The sequence below is a fragment of the Aspergillus tanneri genome (genome assembly GCF_003426965.1).
Source record: "Aspergillus tanneri strain NIH1004 chromosome Unknown AapTan_2_pilon_pilon_pilon, whole genome shotgun sequence".
Classification (NCBI taxonomy): Eukaryota; Fungi; Ascomycota; class Eurotiomycetes; order Eurotiales; family Aspergillaceae; genus Aspergillus; species Aspergillus tanneri.
Window position 1 is genome coordinate 481190 of NW_022984629.1, and position 17958 is coordinate 499147.

General features: G+C 45.4%; 3 protein-coding genes across 3 annotated transcripts; 1 reads left to right on the top strand and 2 right to left on the bottom strand.

Moving 5' to 3' along the window:
* Positions 1 to 2214: 2214 nt before the first annotated feature.
* ATNIH1004_000144 (MDR family MFS transporter) lies at positions 2215 to 4179 on the top strand (the record flags this gene model as incomplete). Its single annotated transcript, XM_033564867.1, has 5 exons — positions 2215 to 2454; positions 2516 to 3285; positions 3348 to 3463; positions 3564 to 3788; positions 3848 to 4179. The coding sequence occupies 5 exons, from the start codon at positions 2215 to 2217 to the stop codon at positions 4177 to 4179; spliced, it is 1683 nt and encodes a 560-aa protein (XP_033430624.1).
* A 276-nt stretch (positions 4180 to 4455) lies between these two features.
* On the bottom strand, positions 4456 to 4832 carry ATNIH1004_000145 (uncharacterized protein; the record flags this gene model as incomplete). Its single annotated transcript, XM_033564868.1, has 2 exons — positions 4456 to 4587; positions 4623 to 4832. 2 exons carry the CDS (start codon positions 4830 to 4832, stop codon positions 4456 to 4458), a joined length of 342 nt encoding a protein of 113 aa, XP_033430625.1.
* Positions 4833 to 5497: 665 nt separating this feature from the next.
* ATNIH1004_000146 (uncharacterized protein) lies at positions 5498 to 6854 on the bottom strand (the record flags this gene model as incomplete). The annotated part of the gene is made up of 3 exons (XM_033564869.1): positions 5498 to 5609; positions 5668 to 5821; positions 5885 to 6854. The coding sequence occupies 3 exons, from the start codon at positions 6852 to 6854 to the stop codon at positions 5498 to 5500; spliced, it is 1236 nt and encodes a 411-aa protein (XP_033430626.1).
* Positions 6855 to 17958: the final 11104 nt, after the last annotated feature.

Genomic DNA, 17958 nt, shown 5'->3' on the forward strand with positions numbered 1-17958 from the left:
GCACTAAAATAGGCTTAGTTTCTCTCTACTTTCTCAGATGCATGGTTTAATTCAGCATGAACTGGTCAACTAACCCGAACGGCTGGCTTAGACTATCTGCCTTCTGAGCAATCATACAAAAAAAGTTCGCTCGACGAGATACCAACTGCCTGTACTAATAAATAAATGCTTCTGAGAGTTAGTCTCTCCTATGTAGTAATTTAGAACGAAGGAATTTGGCTCGTACCTGTAGTAGTTCGTCGATAGTTACGTCGGATGCTGCATGGGCAGAATCTGCCGCGAGAACAACAATGGTTCCCTTCCTGGCTGGGGCATCGCTTGATCCCAAAAGCAAGCGCGCAAGTTTGCAAACATTTTTAATATTATAGGACATTCCTCTGGACCGGTATTCATGGCCATAGTTTTCCCAAAACTTGCTAAAGCATGTAAGCTCTGAATACTTGGATTAGCCACAGTGGTTAGAGTCACCTATTTTAATATCACCGTCCTCAGTAATATGGATGCTACTTTCAGAGAGGGACCTATAACTAATTCCGATAGTATTGAAATTATATCTTAAGCCCTTGAGGACCTAATCTAATAAAGTCTATTAGTAAACCTCTCCTGGAATAGAGGGCAAAGCTTATCAGCTAAACATACCTCACGATAAATAGTAGCAACTTCAACTTCTCCTTGCCGAAAAACAAGAGAGAAATAGAGTATTTCCTTCAAGGATATGCCCCTTTTTTGTACACAAAGAAGAGATAATTCTCTGTAACATAGACCTCTCTGAGGTTCACTAAGTTCGGAAGAGGTTTTATAAAGTAGTTAACATAAACCATGTTGCTTACCATGCCTATCTTAACATAGTCGACTGTCCCGGTAATCGTGACATGGCCAATCAACGTCTCAGCGCAAATCCCGGCACTAACAATGCATGTCTCAGATTGTTTAGCGTTCGGACAAGCTACACAAGTCTAACGAAACCCTGGTTCTTTCGGCTACACCCTGTGCCTTGGAAAGATCATGGTTTACTTGGAGCCTGATCTATTTGACTTTTGAATAGGATTCTGCATTGTGGAAATTACTGGTGAACTCCACCATATGCATTTACGCCCAAGTCTTGCAGAAGTCCATCAATCGGACCCTGTTTGCCCTGACTAGAACCAAAGGGTTGCCTGGCACTTGCTACAGAATTTTCTTTTAGCCGCATGATCTGTGACAAAATCCTTTAGAACATTATATCTAAATTCAACTAAGTGATATGTGCATACATTCTTAGGGCTATTGTACTTGAGACGTGTACTCCTTGAACTGTTTAAATGTGTAGCCGAAATGTAGATTGAGAACTTTTTTACTATAATGTATCTGTACTGTATGCGCCCCATACAAAGGTACATGGTTGCGAAACTGTGAAAAATGCTTGGGGTTATCAAAGTAGGGTATTCCAGCAACCGAAAGTTAGAGTAATGCGACGGCCCGAGTATTGTACTTTCATGTTCACAAGCATGCGAGGTCCGCTCCAACCGAAGAAGTTACATAAAAGAAATTTGTATTACAACATCAAGCTTGATTCGTAGTAATTTCATATAAATATACACCAATTAGACTAACAAAAACGCCAGGCAGCACCAGTCCACCACGCCGCCTGATCTAGACCGCGAACGGCTCCATCAGTTTTGGGCGGGCAGCGAACAGCAGGAGTTGCAGCGAAGCATTCGGCACGAGTGAGGCTCGATGAGATACTCGGGGCAGCCTCCACAACGCTAGCTTTGCAAGGACTGGGAGTGGGTGCCGGGCTCGCGAGAAGAGCACACTCCGTGAGTCCGTCGCCGCTTAGGGACCCTTCTGTGGGGACGTGAGGGTCAGGGTAACGTCAAAGGCAAACGCTTGGGTTTGCCACAATCATCGTCGGTGGTGAGGGTGAACCATCAGGGACTAATTTAAGTATTATCCCAGGCTATCTGAGACAGGAGGGTTGTCGACCAATGAAAGAAAGACCCGACTAGCAGCTAAGGGACAAAGACTGCTGTTGTTGATTTCAAATCACCAGCAACTGTATTTTTAATCAGGAGAGAGAACTCCCAATGAGTATTTATTTCGGGACCCGGGGGCCATCGCCCAGTCTAGATCATCTGGCTTTCTTTGTTCGTTCCACCTGGAGTTGAGCTTATTCGTCCTTCTCCTAGGTATAGTGGCACTTGCGCATCCCGCCCTAAGCTTAACCTATTACTCATGGCGGCTAAGCCAACCGCTCCCACGGCCAATAGGGATATCTCATCCCCCAAGCACGGCCATGCAAATACTACCGTTACCAATAGTGAGGATGAACTGATGAGCCATAAGGAGAAGCACGAGGCGGCCCCACCACCAGCACCCGCGGGAACCCCGAAGCCCGTGTACCCCACGGGGTTCAAGCTCGTCTTGGTTGTGTTGTCGTTGCTCTTAGCCATGTTCTTGGTTGCACTAGATATGGTGAGAGATGCGATAGCCCCTAGCGATAAAGTCATCTGACTAACCTAGCCCCAACTTAAAGAGTATTATTGCCACGGCCATTCCAAAGATCACACGCGAGTTTGGCAGTTTGGACCAGGTCGGTTGGTATGGATCGGGATTCTTCTTAACACTTGGGGCTTTTGTGTCCTTCTGGGGCAAGGCCTTTAAGCATGGTCCCGTTAAGTGGGTGTTCCTGGGGTCGATCTTTATATTTGAGATTGGGAGCTTGATCTGCGGCGTGGCCCAGAATAGTACGACGCTGATCGCGGGACGCGCTGTTCAGGGCGTTGGAGGTGCCGGCACAACCAGCGGTGTGTACCTGCTGATGGCCATCTCCTTGCCCCCGCCCAAGGTGCCCACCTACCTGGGGTTAACTGGCGGTATTTTTAGTCTGGCGAGTGTCGCTGGACCTCTGCTTGGAGGAGCCTTCACAGATCGAGTGACCTGGCGGTGGTGCTTCTTTATCAACCTTCCAATTGGTGGGCTGGTGATGATTATCATCGCACTCGTATATCAGCCACCGGCATTTATGAAGCCAGTGCCGATCACTCCGAAGGAACTGCTGCTGACCCTGGATCTTCCGGGTATGGCTCTCCTGATCGGATCGCTTACTTGCTTCTTCCTAGCTCTCGAGTGGGGTGGAACCACTAAGGCGTGGAACTCCTCCGAGGTAATCGGGACGTTAATCGGGTGGGTTTTGTTGACGATTATCTTCGGAATCCTGGAGTGGAAACAAGGAGAACGAGCCGTTATTGTCGGTCGGATTATGCGGCGGCGGACGATCTGGGTCTGCAGTGCCTTTATTGGCTGGTATGTGCCCTGTGGTTTGAATCGGACTTTGGCTTCTTAAATCTGATGAGTCGTCGATCTAGCACGAACTTTGCTGGATTCGCCCGAACCTACAACCTGCCCATCTACTTCCAGGCTATCGACGGAGTATCTCCCTGGCAGAGTGGGGTCCGTGTACTGCCGACGATTCTATCTCTCTGTAAGTGTCGGATGCGATTATCCATATCCGAATGGTAGAGGCTAATCCTCTCGATCTCCCCCACCAGCTTTCTGTAGTATATTTGCCGCTCGTATGGTAGGCAAGATCGGATGGTACCAGCCCTTCCTGATTGTCGGAAGCATGCTCGCGATTATTGGAGGTGGCTTAATCTATACCTTTAATATTGGCACCCCGACAGGCAAGTGGATCGGATACCAAATTATCGCTGGTTTCGGATTGGGGTTGGCCATCCAAACTCCCGTTATTGTGGCCCAGTCAACCACGGCCCAACCCGACGTTGGCATGGCCATGTCAAATGTGCTATGTAAGTTTTCGATGGGAATCCAATTTGGAATACAGCACTAACCATGCACTCCCTGGCAGTCTTCCAGTTCGTGGGCGGCTCCTTTGGCACATCGTGTGCACAAGCTATTTTTAACAACGGCCTCCTTAAAAGTCTTCCACGGCTGGCCCCCGACGTGTCCCCTGAATCTGTCCAGAGCACTGGTGCCTATGACCTCCGCGGGGTCTTCTCCGGAGATCAGCTGCTGGGAGTCTTGCAGGCGTATATGGTTGGCCTCAAGCATGCCTGGATCATGAGTATCGTCCTCTCGGGGGCCACACTTATCTTAGCTTTCTGCGGTGAATGGATCAACATCAAGCCCAAAGCTCTTCCGGCGGTCAGCCAGCCCAAAAATAATGATTCAGCAGCCTAAGGATCCGATTTCGAGGCAGTCCTCGCCTCCAGTGCGTAGCTTGACTCTTGGCTCCGTTGCAATTAGACCGTCATCCTCCATTGATTGTTGTTTCTTTTGTTTCTGCGTCCCGGATACAGCGATAGTATTCTACATAGATTTCGGGAATTGTGTCTCGCCCTGCTTTATGGTTTTGGTTTACACTCAGAAGAAAAACACGCCCCTCTTTGCAAATATTCTATTGTAATTTACTCTGGGCTTGGATGGGGCTAGACTTCTGGTACTTACGGCACATCTTTACACGCCGCTCTTTGCAAAGGGTAGTCGTGCTGAGGGCACAGGATTCCAGATGGTCCCCTGATCAATCGCCTGATTCGCCACCGCTGGATTGGTAAATTCGACCACGATGGACCCCTCAGCCTTGTTCTTCTGGGGCTTAACCACCCGATATGCAAAATTTCTACGCTAGGCCCCCAGGTATGCTGGTTGGCGGCCGTCAGCTGAGTTGCAACCCTCTGCATCGTCTCCGGACTGGGATTCATGGACCGAATCGGGACACCATGGATCACCACTCCCCACGTCGGCACGGGGATAGTCGCTCCTGGTCCAAAGACCTTGACCCAACCATCCGCGTGACGCCTTAGCACTTCGGCGGCCACTGTCTCCCGGGACATATGGCCTTCTTAACCAAGTCATTAGTGCTTGTTCGACGGAGTAGTTCCCGAATCGCTTCATCCAGGACTTTGACCACAAACTAGCGATCTGCTTCAAGCTCCTCTCTGGCACCCCCAGGGTGGAGGTGTAGCCCGAGGACCTCTTGGTGGAGGGTTCTCCAGCCCCTTAGGCACCTCCCTGCCAGTGCTGGGTGTAGTGACCTCTCCAGCGTCGGGCCGAATCGCCCAATTCTACACATGGTGCGCTCCCTGCTGTTGCTGACTCTTCAATGTTACCGATCCTTCTACGTATGTCGGTGTTGTCGTCGTGAAGCCTCTTCAGGGAGTCCTTGACCTCGTTTAAGGGTGATTGCACCCCTCGGTGGGCGATTTCTTGGACACTGCGGATAAAGCCAAACAATACTCAATTAGTCAAAGGAGTCTTCTCTATGGTAATGGATCAGGAAAATCAAACAAAAATCCAAATTGACTGATGATTATATCCAGAAGCTGGGTATCATCAACAATCCGCATGCCAGCCGAAAGCCTAGCTTCCAAATTAACTGATAATCTGGTAAACAACTCCTCCTACTTCCCCGCCAAAACCCCCAATTCTCTGCCTCCACCTCATACCTGTATGTTGAAACGAGGACCCGCAGCTGGGCTGCCTCCGTAAAACGGGCATCTTACACACTCTTTGGATTCTGGAAGTGTTTGAAGTTAACAAAGCTGTTGCTGTTAGGGCCATGCTCTGCAATTCCAATAAGAACTTCCTTTCCACTCTTGTCCGTTCCAGAACTATAATGCTATCAGCCTCCACTGATAATCTAATGGATGGGAGTCAAGTGCGACTTACATATAGCGATAACGGCCCCTGTCTCTACTTGCCCAGTTATTTTCCTGACTACTGGTGGCTTTGACCTCTTTGAGATTAGAATAATTGTCCTTAAGACCCTTAAATAGTTGCTTTTCTGCTGGCGACCTCCCTCCATCGAATGCCTTGACATGTTCTGGAAAGGCTGTGCGTTAATAGAACTGCAATGTGAATGCACATAAATGTTTGCATTGCTTACTTGAATTGGGAGTTTTCAAATATCCCTTGGCTTCTGACTCAACACTTTCCCTAAAATTGTTAAAGTCAATGCCTTTGGATTGAGACTTCCCAGCCTGCGAAGGACCTCCAGACCCTCTGTATGGTCCCGGTCGACCGGATTCGGACAAAGCGCCCTCGCCCTCATCCTGGACATCCAAGGAGAAGGTATTCTCCTCGCTCGTCCAAGGAACGGGGCCTTCGTTTCCATTCTCGTCTATATAGATCTCGGCCGGCTTCTGGGCCGGGGGAGGGTTGCTGACATCACCCTCGAACGTCGGAGAGTTACCGGTGCTGGCAGCACCTGCAGTACCATCGGTGGCTGCAGTACCAATAGTACCAGCATTTTCCAGGGCTCCTGTGCCCCCGTTGGTGCCCAGACTGCCTTCAGGTGCTGCACTGCCGCCTCCACCCAGAATGCCACTAGCAGCACTGCCACCTCCACCAAGAATGCCATCAGCAACGCCTTTACCGGCTGCGAGGCCACCAAAGAGGCCACCACTGGCACCAAGAAGGCCACTTCCAATATCTGCAAGAGTTCCGAGACCACTACTGCCTCTGCCGCCATTTGGGGGAGACTGACTCTGACCCTCATTTTGAGCTGCGGGCTGGGAACCAGCACCGGTGTCTCCTGTACCGCTAGGGACAGTGATTGGATCACCAGCGGATGTATCCTTGTAGCTCGGATTGACGGGGACGATGCCATCGTCTCCTTCGTACGTAGGGGCGAGTCCGGGTTCATCGACGTAGAGAGTATCGTCTCCATAGGCTCTACCCAGGAGATGAGTACGACGTTTATCACCTGCTCCATGGTCCCAAACAGACACGGAGGACCGGGCAGACCGTATATCGCCGCGGGTACTAGAGATCGAGTCGGCACCATACGGAGGAGCGGCGAGTATTGCCTGAATGGCAGCAGCTTGGAGGACTGCAATTGGAACTTTAGCACGCATGGTAAAATAACTGAAGTATAATTGAGGGCTGCTTTGGAAAATGTGAAGAGAGTATGAGATGATGAATTGAAATCAACAGCGAAGGAGGGATATTGAGGCCTTTTTATACCTGGATCTGGAGGCTCTGCTTCGGTTTTCTTTTATTTTTTTTAAAAAAAGAAAGATTGTGATACATGCATCCATTCGTCCACTCTGTACTGGTTGGAGACAAGAACCCTTGTAAATGGGGTAAAAGGAAACACATTTAGAACAAGTATCGACCAAAACCTGTCGTGGTCTGCGTTCTGGAATGGTCGAAAGATGTTGTCGGCCCAAATGATACCGAGTTGCATGGATGAGTGACACAACTACAAGGGGGATTTTAGATCTCAGTTACGTAAAACACGACATTCGGATCGTTTTCTAGAACAATCAGCCCAGTATCCATTGAGATACAGTGTGTAGTCTAGTTTTAACTTCCGCTCCTTCGCGCTGTGTAAAGGGTAAAATTATTGTCGTTGGGACTCTGAATAGGCGAAGACCTACTCAGTGGTAGAGTCTGACTCTCGTGGATGCCGATTTCTAGCGCCAACGTAGCCTCAGTTTAGGAATAGTCAAGCAGACTTTATTTGTTTGCGGCTGTATATGAAACCACTACAATCAAGGGACACTAGAATTGACCCTAAAATGGCCACTTTTTACCTCTATATAGACAAGTAGACGATCACCATATCTATAAATCTAAACTTCTCTTTAAATATTATACACATTGACACTTGATTAATAGCAGGGTATAGAGTCTGTGGAAGCTGGAAAACAACTTCATGAGGTGCGGGAAGTGATGTCTACAGAAGTAGACTGATGCACAGAAACTCACTCTTCATTCTGAGCTAGATCATAAACATCCAAGCGATGTCAGGCATTAAATTAAAACATATCCAAATTGCCAAGCACTTCTTCAAACATAGATATAAATTTAGAAAGACAGACCCACCTTTAATACTACGCAAGCAGACTAGGTAGCTATATATCCTTGAGATATATTTGACGACTTGTCTGGACTGCATAAGGCTGAGTACTAGTAAGCTTGGAGCCTAATGATGCCTTATCCAAGCGGATGGTGAAAGTCTGTAGGAGTGTACAGCCTTTGTATCAGGGGCACTTTTTCAAGGAGTAGCAGTTTCGCTATATCTTAATTACTGTATTCGAAGAATTAGGTAGAAGTCTCCAACAAGAACAACCGCTGCGCTCACCAATGGTACTCGAGAGAAAATATAGTAGTTACAATTTCGCATTATATCCATGCACTAGAGAGAATTATAGAACTTCATGAGACTGTGTAAAGGCTTCTTGTGTAAGGACTTCTTCGGATGTTCCGGAGAGAAATTATAAGATTACAAAGCAATACTGTTGATCTTATGCTGCCAGTTAGTTCAGCCACTCCTATTGTGGAGTTATCCTTGTTGAAACTATAAAGGTGGAAAGAGATTAATATAATATAATCTGCTGTGAAAGCAATAATATTTCATGTGGAAAATGTATGATGAGCTTCCAATAGACTGAGGGCATAAAATTCCAAGCCGTATATAAATTCGCGGCTATGAAGGGTCTCAGTTATCCTGCTACTATGGGGGTATACACGAACCCGTCATAGTACTTGTATGGAAAACCAGCGTGGTCATACAGCTGAAGATATAAATTACAATTGCCTAGTGCCAAGGAGCAAGGAAAATAGGGGGAAGTAAAGTGCCAGAAATAAACGGTCCACAGCACTAATTATTCGATGACATGACTGTTTGAATTCCGGCTACTACTTGCTTTCGGAGCGATTAAAATTTGTGTATAGTTTCTTTAGAACCTCAGCTTCAATCCTCCAAAAGATCTCCGTATAATTCAAATTGTGTGGGGCTCAAAGCTTCATATTTGATGTGGTGGTGGTGTGTTGAAATCGGGCGGCTGCGGTGTCGGGTGGCAGGTAGTGATCTACGTTATAGTATCAACACATAAATAACTGTTGTTAAAGTTATGTGTCATTATATGGGAGCTTGAATCATCTCAATGTGTCTATCTTGGTGGGTTGACCCCGATTCTTCGGAATCAGCCACGTAGCTTGGTTATTTCACATGATGGTCCAATACGGACTAGCTTTATTCTGACAACTGTCTATTAGGCAATGTAACTGTTGCACTGGTGGAAAATCCCTTAGGGCGCTATGAAACTATCCTAGATGCAAATGGTGATCTTAACGAGCCTCCTAACGTTGGACAACCATTAGCTGCTCTACCTCTTTTACCCTAAATCATTAATTAAGGTGTCCGTATGCCTTTCCTCCAAACCCTGATCCGGTATACTACCATCAGAGAGACTGCTAGCTGAGATACATCCGAGCGAGAAAAAAAAATTTGTTTACTCATTTTTCGGAACTAGATATTAGTTCCCCTAAATGCCACAAAAAGCAAAACGTCCGACTCCTACAGAACTTTAAATTTATTTTTAATAATACAGCAGCTAATAGGGAGGCGCATCATCGCCCCATACAGGACTAATGGCGCCACTTGGTGGGCTCTTATTTTCTACCCCTCCACATGAGCTTATGTTTCCATTCCACCCTGCGGCATGAAATTCCCAACCCAAATTAAACTGTACTGTGCGCCAAGCAGAATAAAACTGGACTAGGCGAGAAGCGGTTAGCGTTCCGGGTGGACACCATACGGAGTTTTTATAGCAATCATCATTGCACTCAGCCGAGCCGAGGCGAGCTAAGTATTCAGTCAACAAGGTATGGCGTTCTCGATGATTCTGCATGATCTACTTTAGTGTACTGATCACGTTGGTCGCATCATCTCAGGGTATGTGCCAGATCAGACAGTTTCTCCCACTCCCCAATGTGAGGCACCCAATAACTCAGAGCAGTCAATTTTTATCTTGCACCTAATACTTATATCGACCATAAAATTACGCGTATTCGCAAGTATCGATCCTTCATTGAATTAGGTCTCTGATTCAACTGAACTACCAAAACATCTCGCGTTTATAAAGGAGAGGTAGACAAATGAAGAATTCAAACTAACTAATATAGGAAATATACGCGATCCGATGATGTTGTATCATCAACAACATTTTGTAGCGGGCAGGGCCCGCAAAATGCTCGAGCCCGTATACTGGGCACTCGCGAGGTCGTGTAGAACTCTCCCGATTACGCGATCTCGTTTACCTCGCACACACATTTACCTGTTCGGCCGTCGCGGCCGCAGATAGAAGCTCCTCAGCGAGTTCTTTTAGTCCCAATCTATTATATAGGTTGAATCGGCTACTAGCCCGTGACACACTTGAACGAAAAAGGTGCTAAATAATCAAAATTACCATAATTGTTGACAACTTATTGTACACATTCTCGGCTGCAATGAGAAACCATTGGTTGTATCTAACACCCCCTTGGAAACAGGGAGCGGTGTAATCAATAGTCCCCCATCTGCAAGCGTTTAGGTTTGGCATTTACATGGACTCCCGAGGGATGCATGAAAGTACGTGCGTCGTTTGTGAGATCCCCGAGCCAATTCTCCGCTCCGGATAGAGTCATCCGATCATATTTCCAGATCCTAGAAAGGTTGAAAGAATACTAAACTGCAACTAGTGAGCTACAAGCCGCCATCGGCATCTGTAACATATATTCCTATTTTTCTGGTTCTGGCATGTTTGAATCCGTCATGGTTGTTCTGCTGGTTTCATAGTAGTAGCTGTATGGTACTTAAAATAGCCTTGTTTTTAAACTCTAAGATGTAGTTATTTTCAGCTCCGAGATTCTGGAGGTAGCAAAAATGGATCTGACCCCGACTTCTTTCTGAGCACCCTTCCCACTCCTTTACTCTGTACACAGCGGCCATTACCGTTAGTTATCACTTCACACCCGATTTTGGCCTAACCGACATTTTGACATGGAACTTTGCAAGGGAAATTACTGGAAATAAGCCTGGAAAGCTATGGCCAGGACGCTTTTTTTATTCATTATACTACTAGAATAGATGCTTCACGCAACAGGCTGATCCAGCATACAAATATGCCTTATACTTTAACTTTATGGTCAAAAAGATCCAGGAATATGACATCTTTCCTGAAGATATGTATAATATGGGTGAAAAGGGCTTTCTCATTGGAGTACTATCAAGAGACAAAAGAATCTTTCTTCACAAAGATATGAGCAAGGACAGATAAGACAACAACTGCAGGATAGAAATAGAGAGTGGATTATTACAATTTCTTGCACCTGTTCAGATGGTACTTTTCTTTCTGTCTGGTCTTATATACCAGACAGTTTCAGGCAATATTCAGGATACTTGGCTTTAGCATTTTAATTCTAATATTCACCACTGCTTTTTGCATCCTTACCTTCTGGCTAGGATATGCTTGGCTCCCAACTACTTTTAATCAGAAACAAAGCTGAAGGTCTGGAGGCATTGGCACCTTCTAATTTGGGATGGCTATGGATCCCATATTACTACGAAGTTTATTAACTTCTGTGACGAAAATAAGATTTTCGTGGCTATCCATCCACCTCATTTAGCCCATATTTTGCAGCCGCTTGATATTGGTATATTTAGTCCTTTATCTATGGTGTATAGTGACAATTTAGAGCAATTTTTACATAAATGCCAAGGCCTAAGTCATAATACAAAACAGGCCTTATTAAGGAAAAATATTGAGAATTCATGGAGGCCTGTTGGCGGCCTACAACCTTGGGATCCAGTAGTTGTTTTGGCCCGTCTACTAGAATAGATCAAGAAAGGCCTTTTCCTACTGAGTCCTCTCAATCTATTCTAAAGGGAGAAGAGTGGCGCCGGGTTGAAAAACTTCTCCAGCTAGTTGTTGCTGATGTTTATAATAAGAAGAATGTTAGTTATCATACTGATTGGTCTGATTTGGACCCCCTCTTTACAGTACAGTATTAAGAAAGTTAGCGAAGGTTCTTAGGCCTATCACTGATTTAACCCTGCTCCCCAAGTCCTTCCCGTTGAAGTAAAGCTCTAGTGATAAAAAGCGGGTTATCTATTAAGTCTACTTGACGGGTCGATAAGGTGTCGTCAGTCATGTGGTAGCCCCTTCTTTTTTTATTTTTATTTCAAATATTAGCCATCATTCAGGTCCGCAGCACACAAGAGTTCACTATTGGAACGAAGAGGCAGAGGCAACCGTTTAAAGTAGGATCCGCTCAATACCGTGTAAAACACCCGGCGAGGACAAGGGCTGCCAGGTTTGCAATAATCGCTGTAAGGATGAGGCCCAATTTGTTGCTGCTGCCATGATGAGCCATAGTTGGATACAGAGATCAATAGCCCAACAGAGACTCAAGACAAGATCTAATAATCCCATATGCTAACTGGATTAGTGGGTCTGCGGTTTTTACCCTTTTACCCACATGTGTCTGTGTGTCGCGTTTGAGACGTAGCGATACACCATTCGAGCAACTAGTCGAAAACACTCGGAAATCGTCCACAGCCGTCCTACGTTCCATACCGATAGCAAGCGACAGGCTAGGGAGAGCCAGCCGTTAAGCAGGATTCTACCAACTAATGTCACTCCTTCCCGACTTGCCGTTGTAAATATCTGCGTCTGGGTGGAGTTCGCGGTTTGAAGTTTTGTGAAGTTTTGCGTATATTTTGGTTAGCGGCGACCAACCTCAGTTTTCATACAGGCAAGCCGTCTTGACTTTGCCGTCGGCCAGGAATTTGGGCGGCCATGGACCATACACGTTTACTATGGTAGGCAGGAGGATTAGATAGGCAAGATTTAGACTCTGGAACGTTTCAACCCCTGCCAACTATGGACTTACCAAAGTTACATTTCAGCACTTCAACAAAGGACTGTAAAAATGGTCAATTTTACCCAATAGATTTATTTAATGGCACAACCCCTCCACACGAACTTTATTTACAATCAAGCTATAAAATCTATTAGATATAATCTAGACTATGTACAGTTACGCATTCGGTAAGCGAGTCCGCCATGAAAGCGAGTCGGCCAGCACGCATTGCATATAAACTAGGGTTGCATCATAAATAACCGCATCACACGTAGTAGAGAGTATGCCGGTCACTCGTTATCTTATTTGGAACTAGCCTTCAACACTTGTTGGGGAATTGAGCACGTTAGCAGGTGGACACAGGGCGCGTCTTGTCCCTGGTTAGATCCATCCAGTAGCAATTTTCGGCTTGACACTCGCCCCCTTACCAAATTGTACAGTATTCAGTAGCATATCTGCGCTCTGAATCTCCGACACCTAGTTCAGAGAGGAGACTCGCTCAACAGAAAAACTTCGGGAATAGAAAGCTTCTAGCAAGGCTCCAGGAGTTCGTCTGAAAATTTGCGTAACTATAAACATTTCAAAGCTGCGCTTTCCCCGACACCGTTCTCTCCGACCAAGAAGTCATACTTGTTCTTATCTACCCTGACATCACAAATTCTTCTATCCCGTTTGCTACCCTTTCCTAGTCATAACAAAGATATTCTTCCACTAATCCGCTGATTATACTACCGCCCACGAAAATGACACGACACCCTGATTAAACCACCATCCACAGCTCACGGGCTCTCAAGGTCGACCAAAGCAATGGTCGCAAATAAGCCCAACAGAGCTCCGCCACAAGATAAAATAAAATACGCTTGTCCCAAGCCAGCATAAACTCCCGAAATAACCAAGAAACCCGTCGTTACAAGAGCCAAACACGCGAGCAACTCAATCGAATGTTTGGACCATTCTGCCATTGATCCCTGCATTCACATCATCTGCCACGTCCTGGTGCGCATATATGGTGCCGTAGATGGCGGTCCAGAGCACATTCGCAGTATAGAAACAGAAAAAAGGTATAATATGGTCAACCGATAAAGGGTTGACATGAACCGATTCTGCTCCCACCAAGACAGCCAACGCCAACATACGACCAAGGATAATTTGAGGAAAGTCAGTAAATTGTTTGCTAAAGGGTACAGCACGGACAGACCGATGATGGTCAGGACATAGGGGATGCACACTGAGGGCAATGAGAGTAGTATTATTCCAATTCCAAGCACCTGAAATGCTGCAAAAACATTTTCTTGAAAAGTAGACACAGCACCCCGGGCTATTGGTCGAACTCGAAAGCGGGCGACCTGACGATCCAGGTCTTGGTCGATGTTATTATTCCAGGTACATGCAGCACCATGGGAGAGAATGCAGCCGAGTAGCAACACGCCTGCACGTCGTATAATCAATAGAGATCTGGGTTGAATGGGCACAGTGGCGGCCGTATAGGTTATGCCGAACATGCAAGGCATGAAGAGAGACAAAACACCTGCAGGGCGATCAAGGCGCATCAATTCGTCGTAGGGGACCCACGATGCAGGTAGGTAAGATAATAAGCCAGAAGTACGCGGCTTGTATGCGGTGAGATCAATAACATTGACACATCCTTTCTTTAGTTTCTGATTTAGGGTAAGGGTTTCTTTTGGGGCACTGACTAAACAAGAATTAGACATAGCAATTTGTAAGGATCGAAATTTAAGAAAAAAAAATCTGACAATCTCCTCCGAAGCCGTAGGTAGTACTTCGTAGAAATAAACTAAAGTCAAAAGTTCTAACCATATTTAAGAAAATTTGCCTCCAAATATTTGTACAATCAGTCAGACTAGGGGGAATAAACATTTCCAAAGCCTCAGCACTCATCTCCCTAATATTTAGTCCGTAGAGAAATATTAAAGGGACTACTCGGAACAAGAATACTGAATTTGATCGATATTAACATGCCGTAGAGTGCCTTGCCAAAAAGTATAACTAACCACAATTCGTCAGAGATTTTTACGTCTAATTTTCACGTTCTCCTCAACAAATTTATACGTTACTACCAATTGAGGCCCAATTCAGGGATTTGATTTTGGAGAGAAGCAATGAAACATTGTTAATCCACCAACTATAAGTGCCAGCGGTGGTTTAACCTTATTTAGCCCAAATATACGTTAGGTAAACTTGAAAATTAGATTGTAAAGGGTTAGATAGAGCCACTTGACCTCTCGGGCCAATTGACCCTACTGACCCTGCTGTCCTTATTGTCCCTATTGTACCCGTTGTCGCCGTTGTCAGGCTCTTTCGGCGCCATTGGCACGACTCACAACACGTGGCGCTCATTTTCTTCTTTCGTTCCTTCTTTAACAATTCCTTTTTGTACATAGCTTATTATATAGGTTCCCTACGGGCTCAGTCCTTGATAAGACACCCTAGCAGCTACGAAAAAGGGGTGGTCTAATCTAGCTAGCACAAAGGATTTTGTGGGCATCCCGTTTGAAATGATTGACCACCTTCATTACACCCACCTCTAAGATCATGCGAGCAGGGGTCATACATAGGCACCACGGCTAATTTTAACGGATATAAATAGACTTGCTGAGGAGCTAATATGGACAATAATTCTAACCTTGTTTTCCGAGTTGCCATGTAGAATAAGGCTTGTGAAGACTGAAATGAGATCTGTATCCTCTTCTAGTATATAGGCTATAATCCTGGTGTGGGGTTTCCGTATGTCTGCTAGTTTCCTTATTACCTTTGTGCAAATGCAGGGCTTTGAAATTCTTTACTTCCATTGTATGCCAACAGTCATATAATCAGTTTATAGATTGGGGAAATCTAAGTTTAGCAGACTCAAGTCTGTAATAATTAGGCATGTTATTTCCCTCGAGGCCATAATGTATATTTCGAGAAAGATGAAGAGCGGTGTCAAGAGAACTTGATGAATTAAACCCCATCCTGAACGAAGCCCTAACACAGCATGCCAAGAAATGAGTCATGGTTGCTCACGATGATCCCCGATGATCCTCCATGATCCGGGGATGAGCGATCTACACGCCATCTTCAGTAATAACAATATATGAGCGAGTCATATTCTATCCGAGAATGCACGACTGTCCTGCAATTGGGTGCTTTTCTTTAGCTATTCTACTCCTGGGAGGGCGAAATTGTACAGTATCCGCTGTTTTGGAACTGTTGATCTAATAAAGGAGGCTTAGCTAATTTAGTTAATTGGCTTACTAACATTTGGCTGCATCCAGCATACAGACTGCTGAAAGAGGATTGATACAGTCATTATTGGATGAAAATGAGTGTTGGTGGATGAACGCCGTTAAGGTAGAGACGGGTGTGTAGTGTCAGGGGGGCTACGGATGACGCCTGTGGATGGTCCGGCCACAACTATCGCTCCTACTCTTGACTGCACTATTGACGTTATAGAGATAGAAGGACAAGATAGTATTAAATGGACTTTTATTCTACGCAATGTTAAAATGGATTTGCGGGCTAAACTATGTATGCTATAGCGTTTATAGGACCGCTATAATTCTATATTGATAGGGAAGCCACCCTCGTAAATTGGAGCGCCCCTAGCCCAGAGCTATAGTAACCAATGGAAGAGCACACAGTCATTATGAGTGAGCATCGGAGGGTTCCTACGGACACCGAATAAGGACTAACTCGATATTTACGATAGCTTTGGAAATTCTTTCGCCCCAAAGCAGGGATCTCGGCGTCACTCAATGCAGGTGGTCTCTCAAATTCTAAGAGAACAAAGATGTGATGCAAGTCAACATTACCTCCAGTTGAGCATAAATAGTAGCTCCTGTCCTTCCAATCTGCTTTTTTCTTCATCATCTTACATCTTTGGAAGATACGACAGACCCAGAGTCTACATATCTATAAGGTGAGTACTTTACTTGATTTTCATTTTCTTCGTTTTTTTTTATTTTATGACGAGACCATTTTGCCGATGTGATATTGATACAATGATCGCAACCTTTTTTGCTTTGGAAGAGCGACATCGTCTGAGAATTAAACTTGTTTTGTTTTGGATTAAAGGGTTCTATTTCATGCTCAGATATAGTGCTAACCCCTTCATATCCTGTTTAGGTGCGGGCTCTCCCCCTGGAAGGTTTTATTTGTGGTAATCCATAGTCAGAATATATTAGATAGAATGTTAGGAAATTCACTATATAATGTCCACAGTTGTCGTCTCAACGAATAGAATTTAAGCTTAGTAGAATACCCCAAGTACATGAATATAAAATCGAAGATAGCGAGAAGAACAATCAACAACTGTTAAGCCTTCCACTCTTGGATGTAAGCATCCTAAAAAAGCGATTGGTCAACGTGGTGGTTCTGTAGACCACAATGACATCTCACAAGGTCGGGCTATTTCCATCATCCTGTCAGTCGGGAAGATAGCATATAGCTATTGCCATTCAATGTTGGCAGCGGCTCATTCTTAAGCGCTCTTGCGTTGTGCATAAACTGGTATGGACAGGGAGTATGGATTGATAGTTGCTGCAACACGCTTTCAGTCCATTCCATAGACGCCCACATGCGTATTTTCCTGTGGTATAGCTATCCGGAATTCATTGAATGCCCCCATACGACAATCGGCTCCGGAATCCCTATATATCTCTAAGAAATTTAACCAGGGGTCTGGTGGCAAGTATATCCATTCTATAATCCAATCTAGGCAGGCCGGAGCTTGAAATTCAGCTGTTATAACATGAGGATGACACTTTTGTCCAGAATTACCCAGTGCTATGGTAAATCCAACTAATACGTAGTGTTGAATACAAGTCGAGGGAATGAAGGTTACACATATTTAAAAAAAAAACCAAAAAATGCAAGGAATGTAAGTCACGCGACCTGTGAGATATTAGAACACAACAACTGCAAATCGGTGGATTCAGCACCAGAAACAAGTTGTCGACTACCTAAACAGTCCAACCAAGCCAATCATAGATCAACCCGTTGAGACGATATGAAATGACGTCATCAACGACAGGGTGTGCGGCCCGCCATGTCGGATAGTGTTTGTTCCCTGCAATGTGCCCGACATTAACCGCCACTACAATTCATCAGTGCGCGGCCCGCCTCCTCTCTGGAGACGACTCGAAGCACGAGGACACAGCACAAGGTTCATGATAAGCAGACGAGAGAGGGGCTAAGTGCTGTCAACTTAAATATGAGTTCGCTCGCCCGATATAATCATACTATGAGTCTTTTTCGACCAAAAACTCTGGGTATCAAGTGAGACAGGTCGACAGATAGACATCTTCCTTACAGAATTCGTTCACCAGT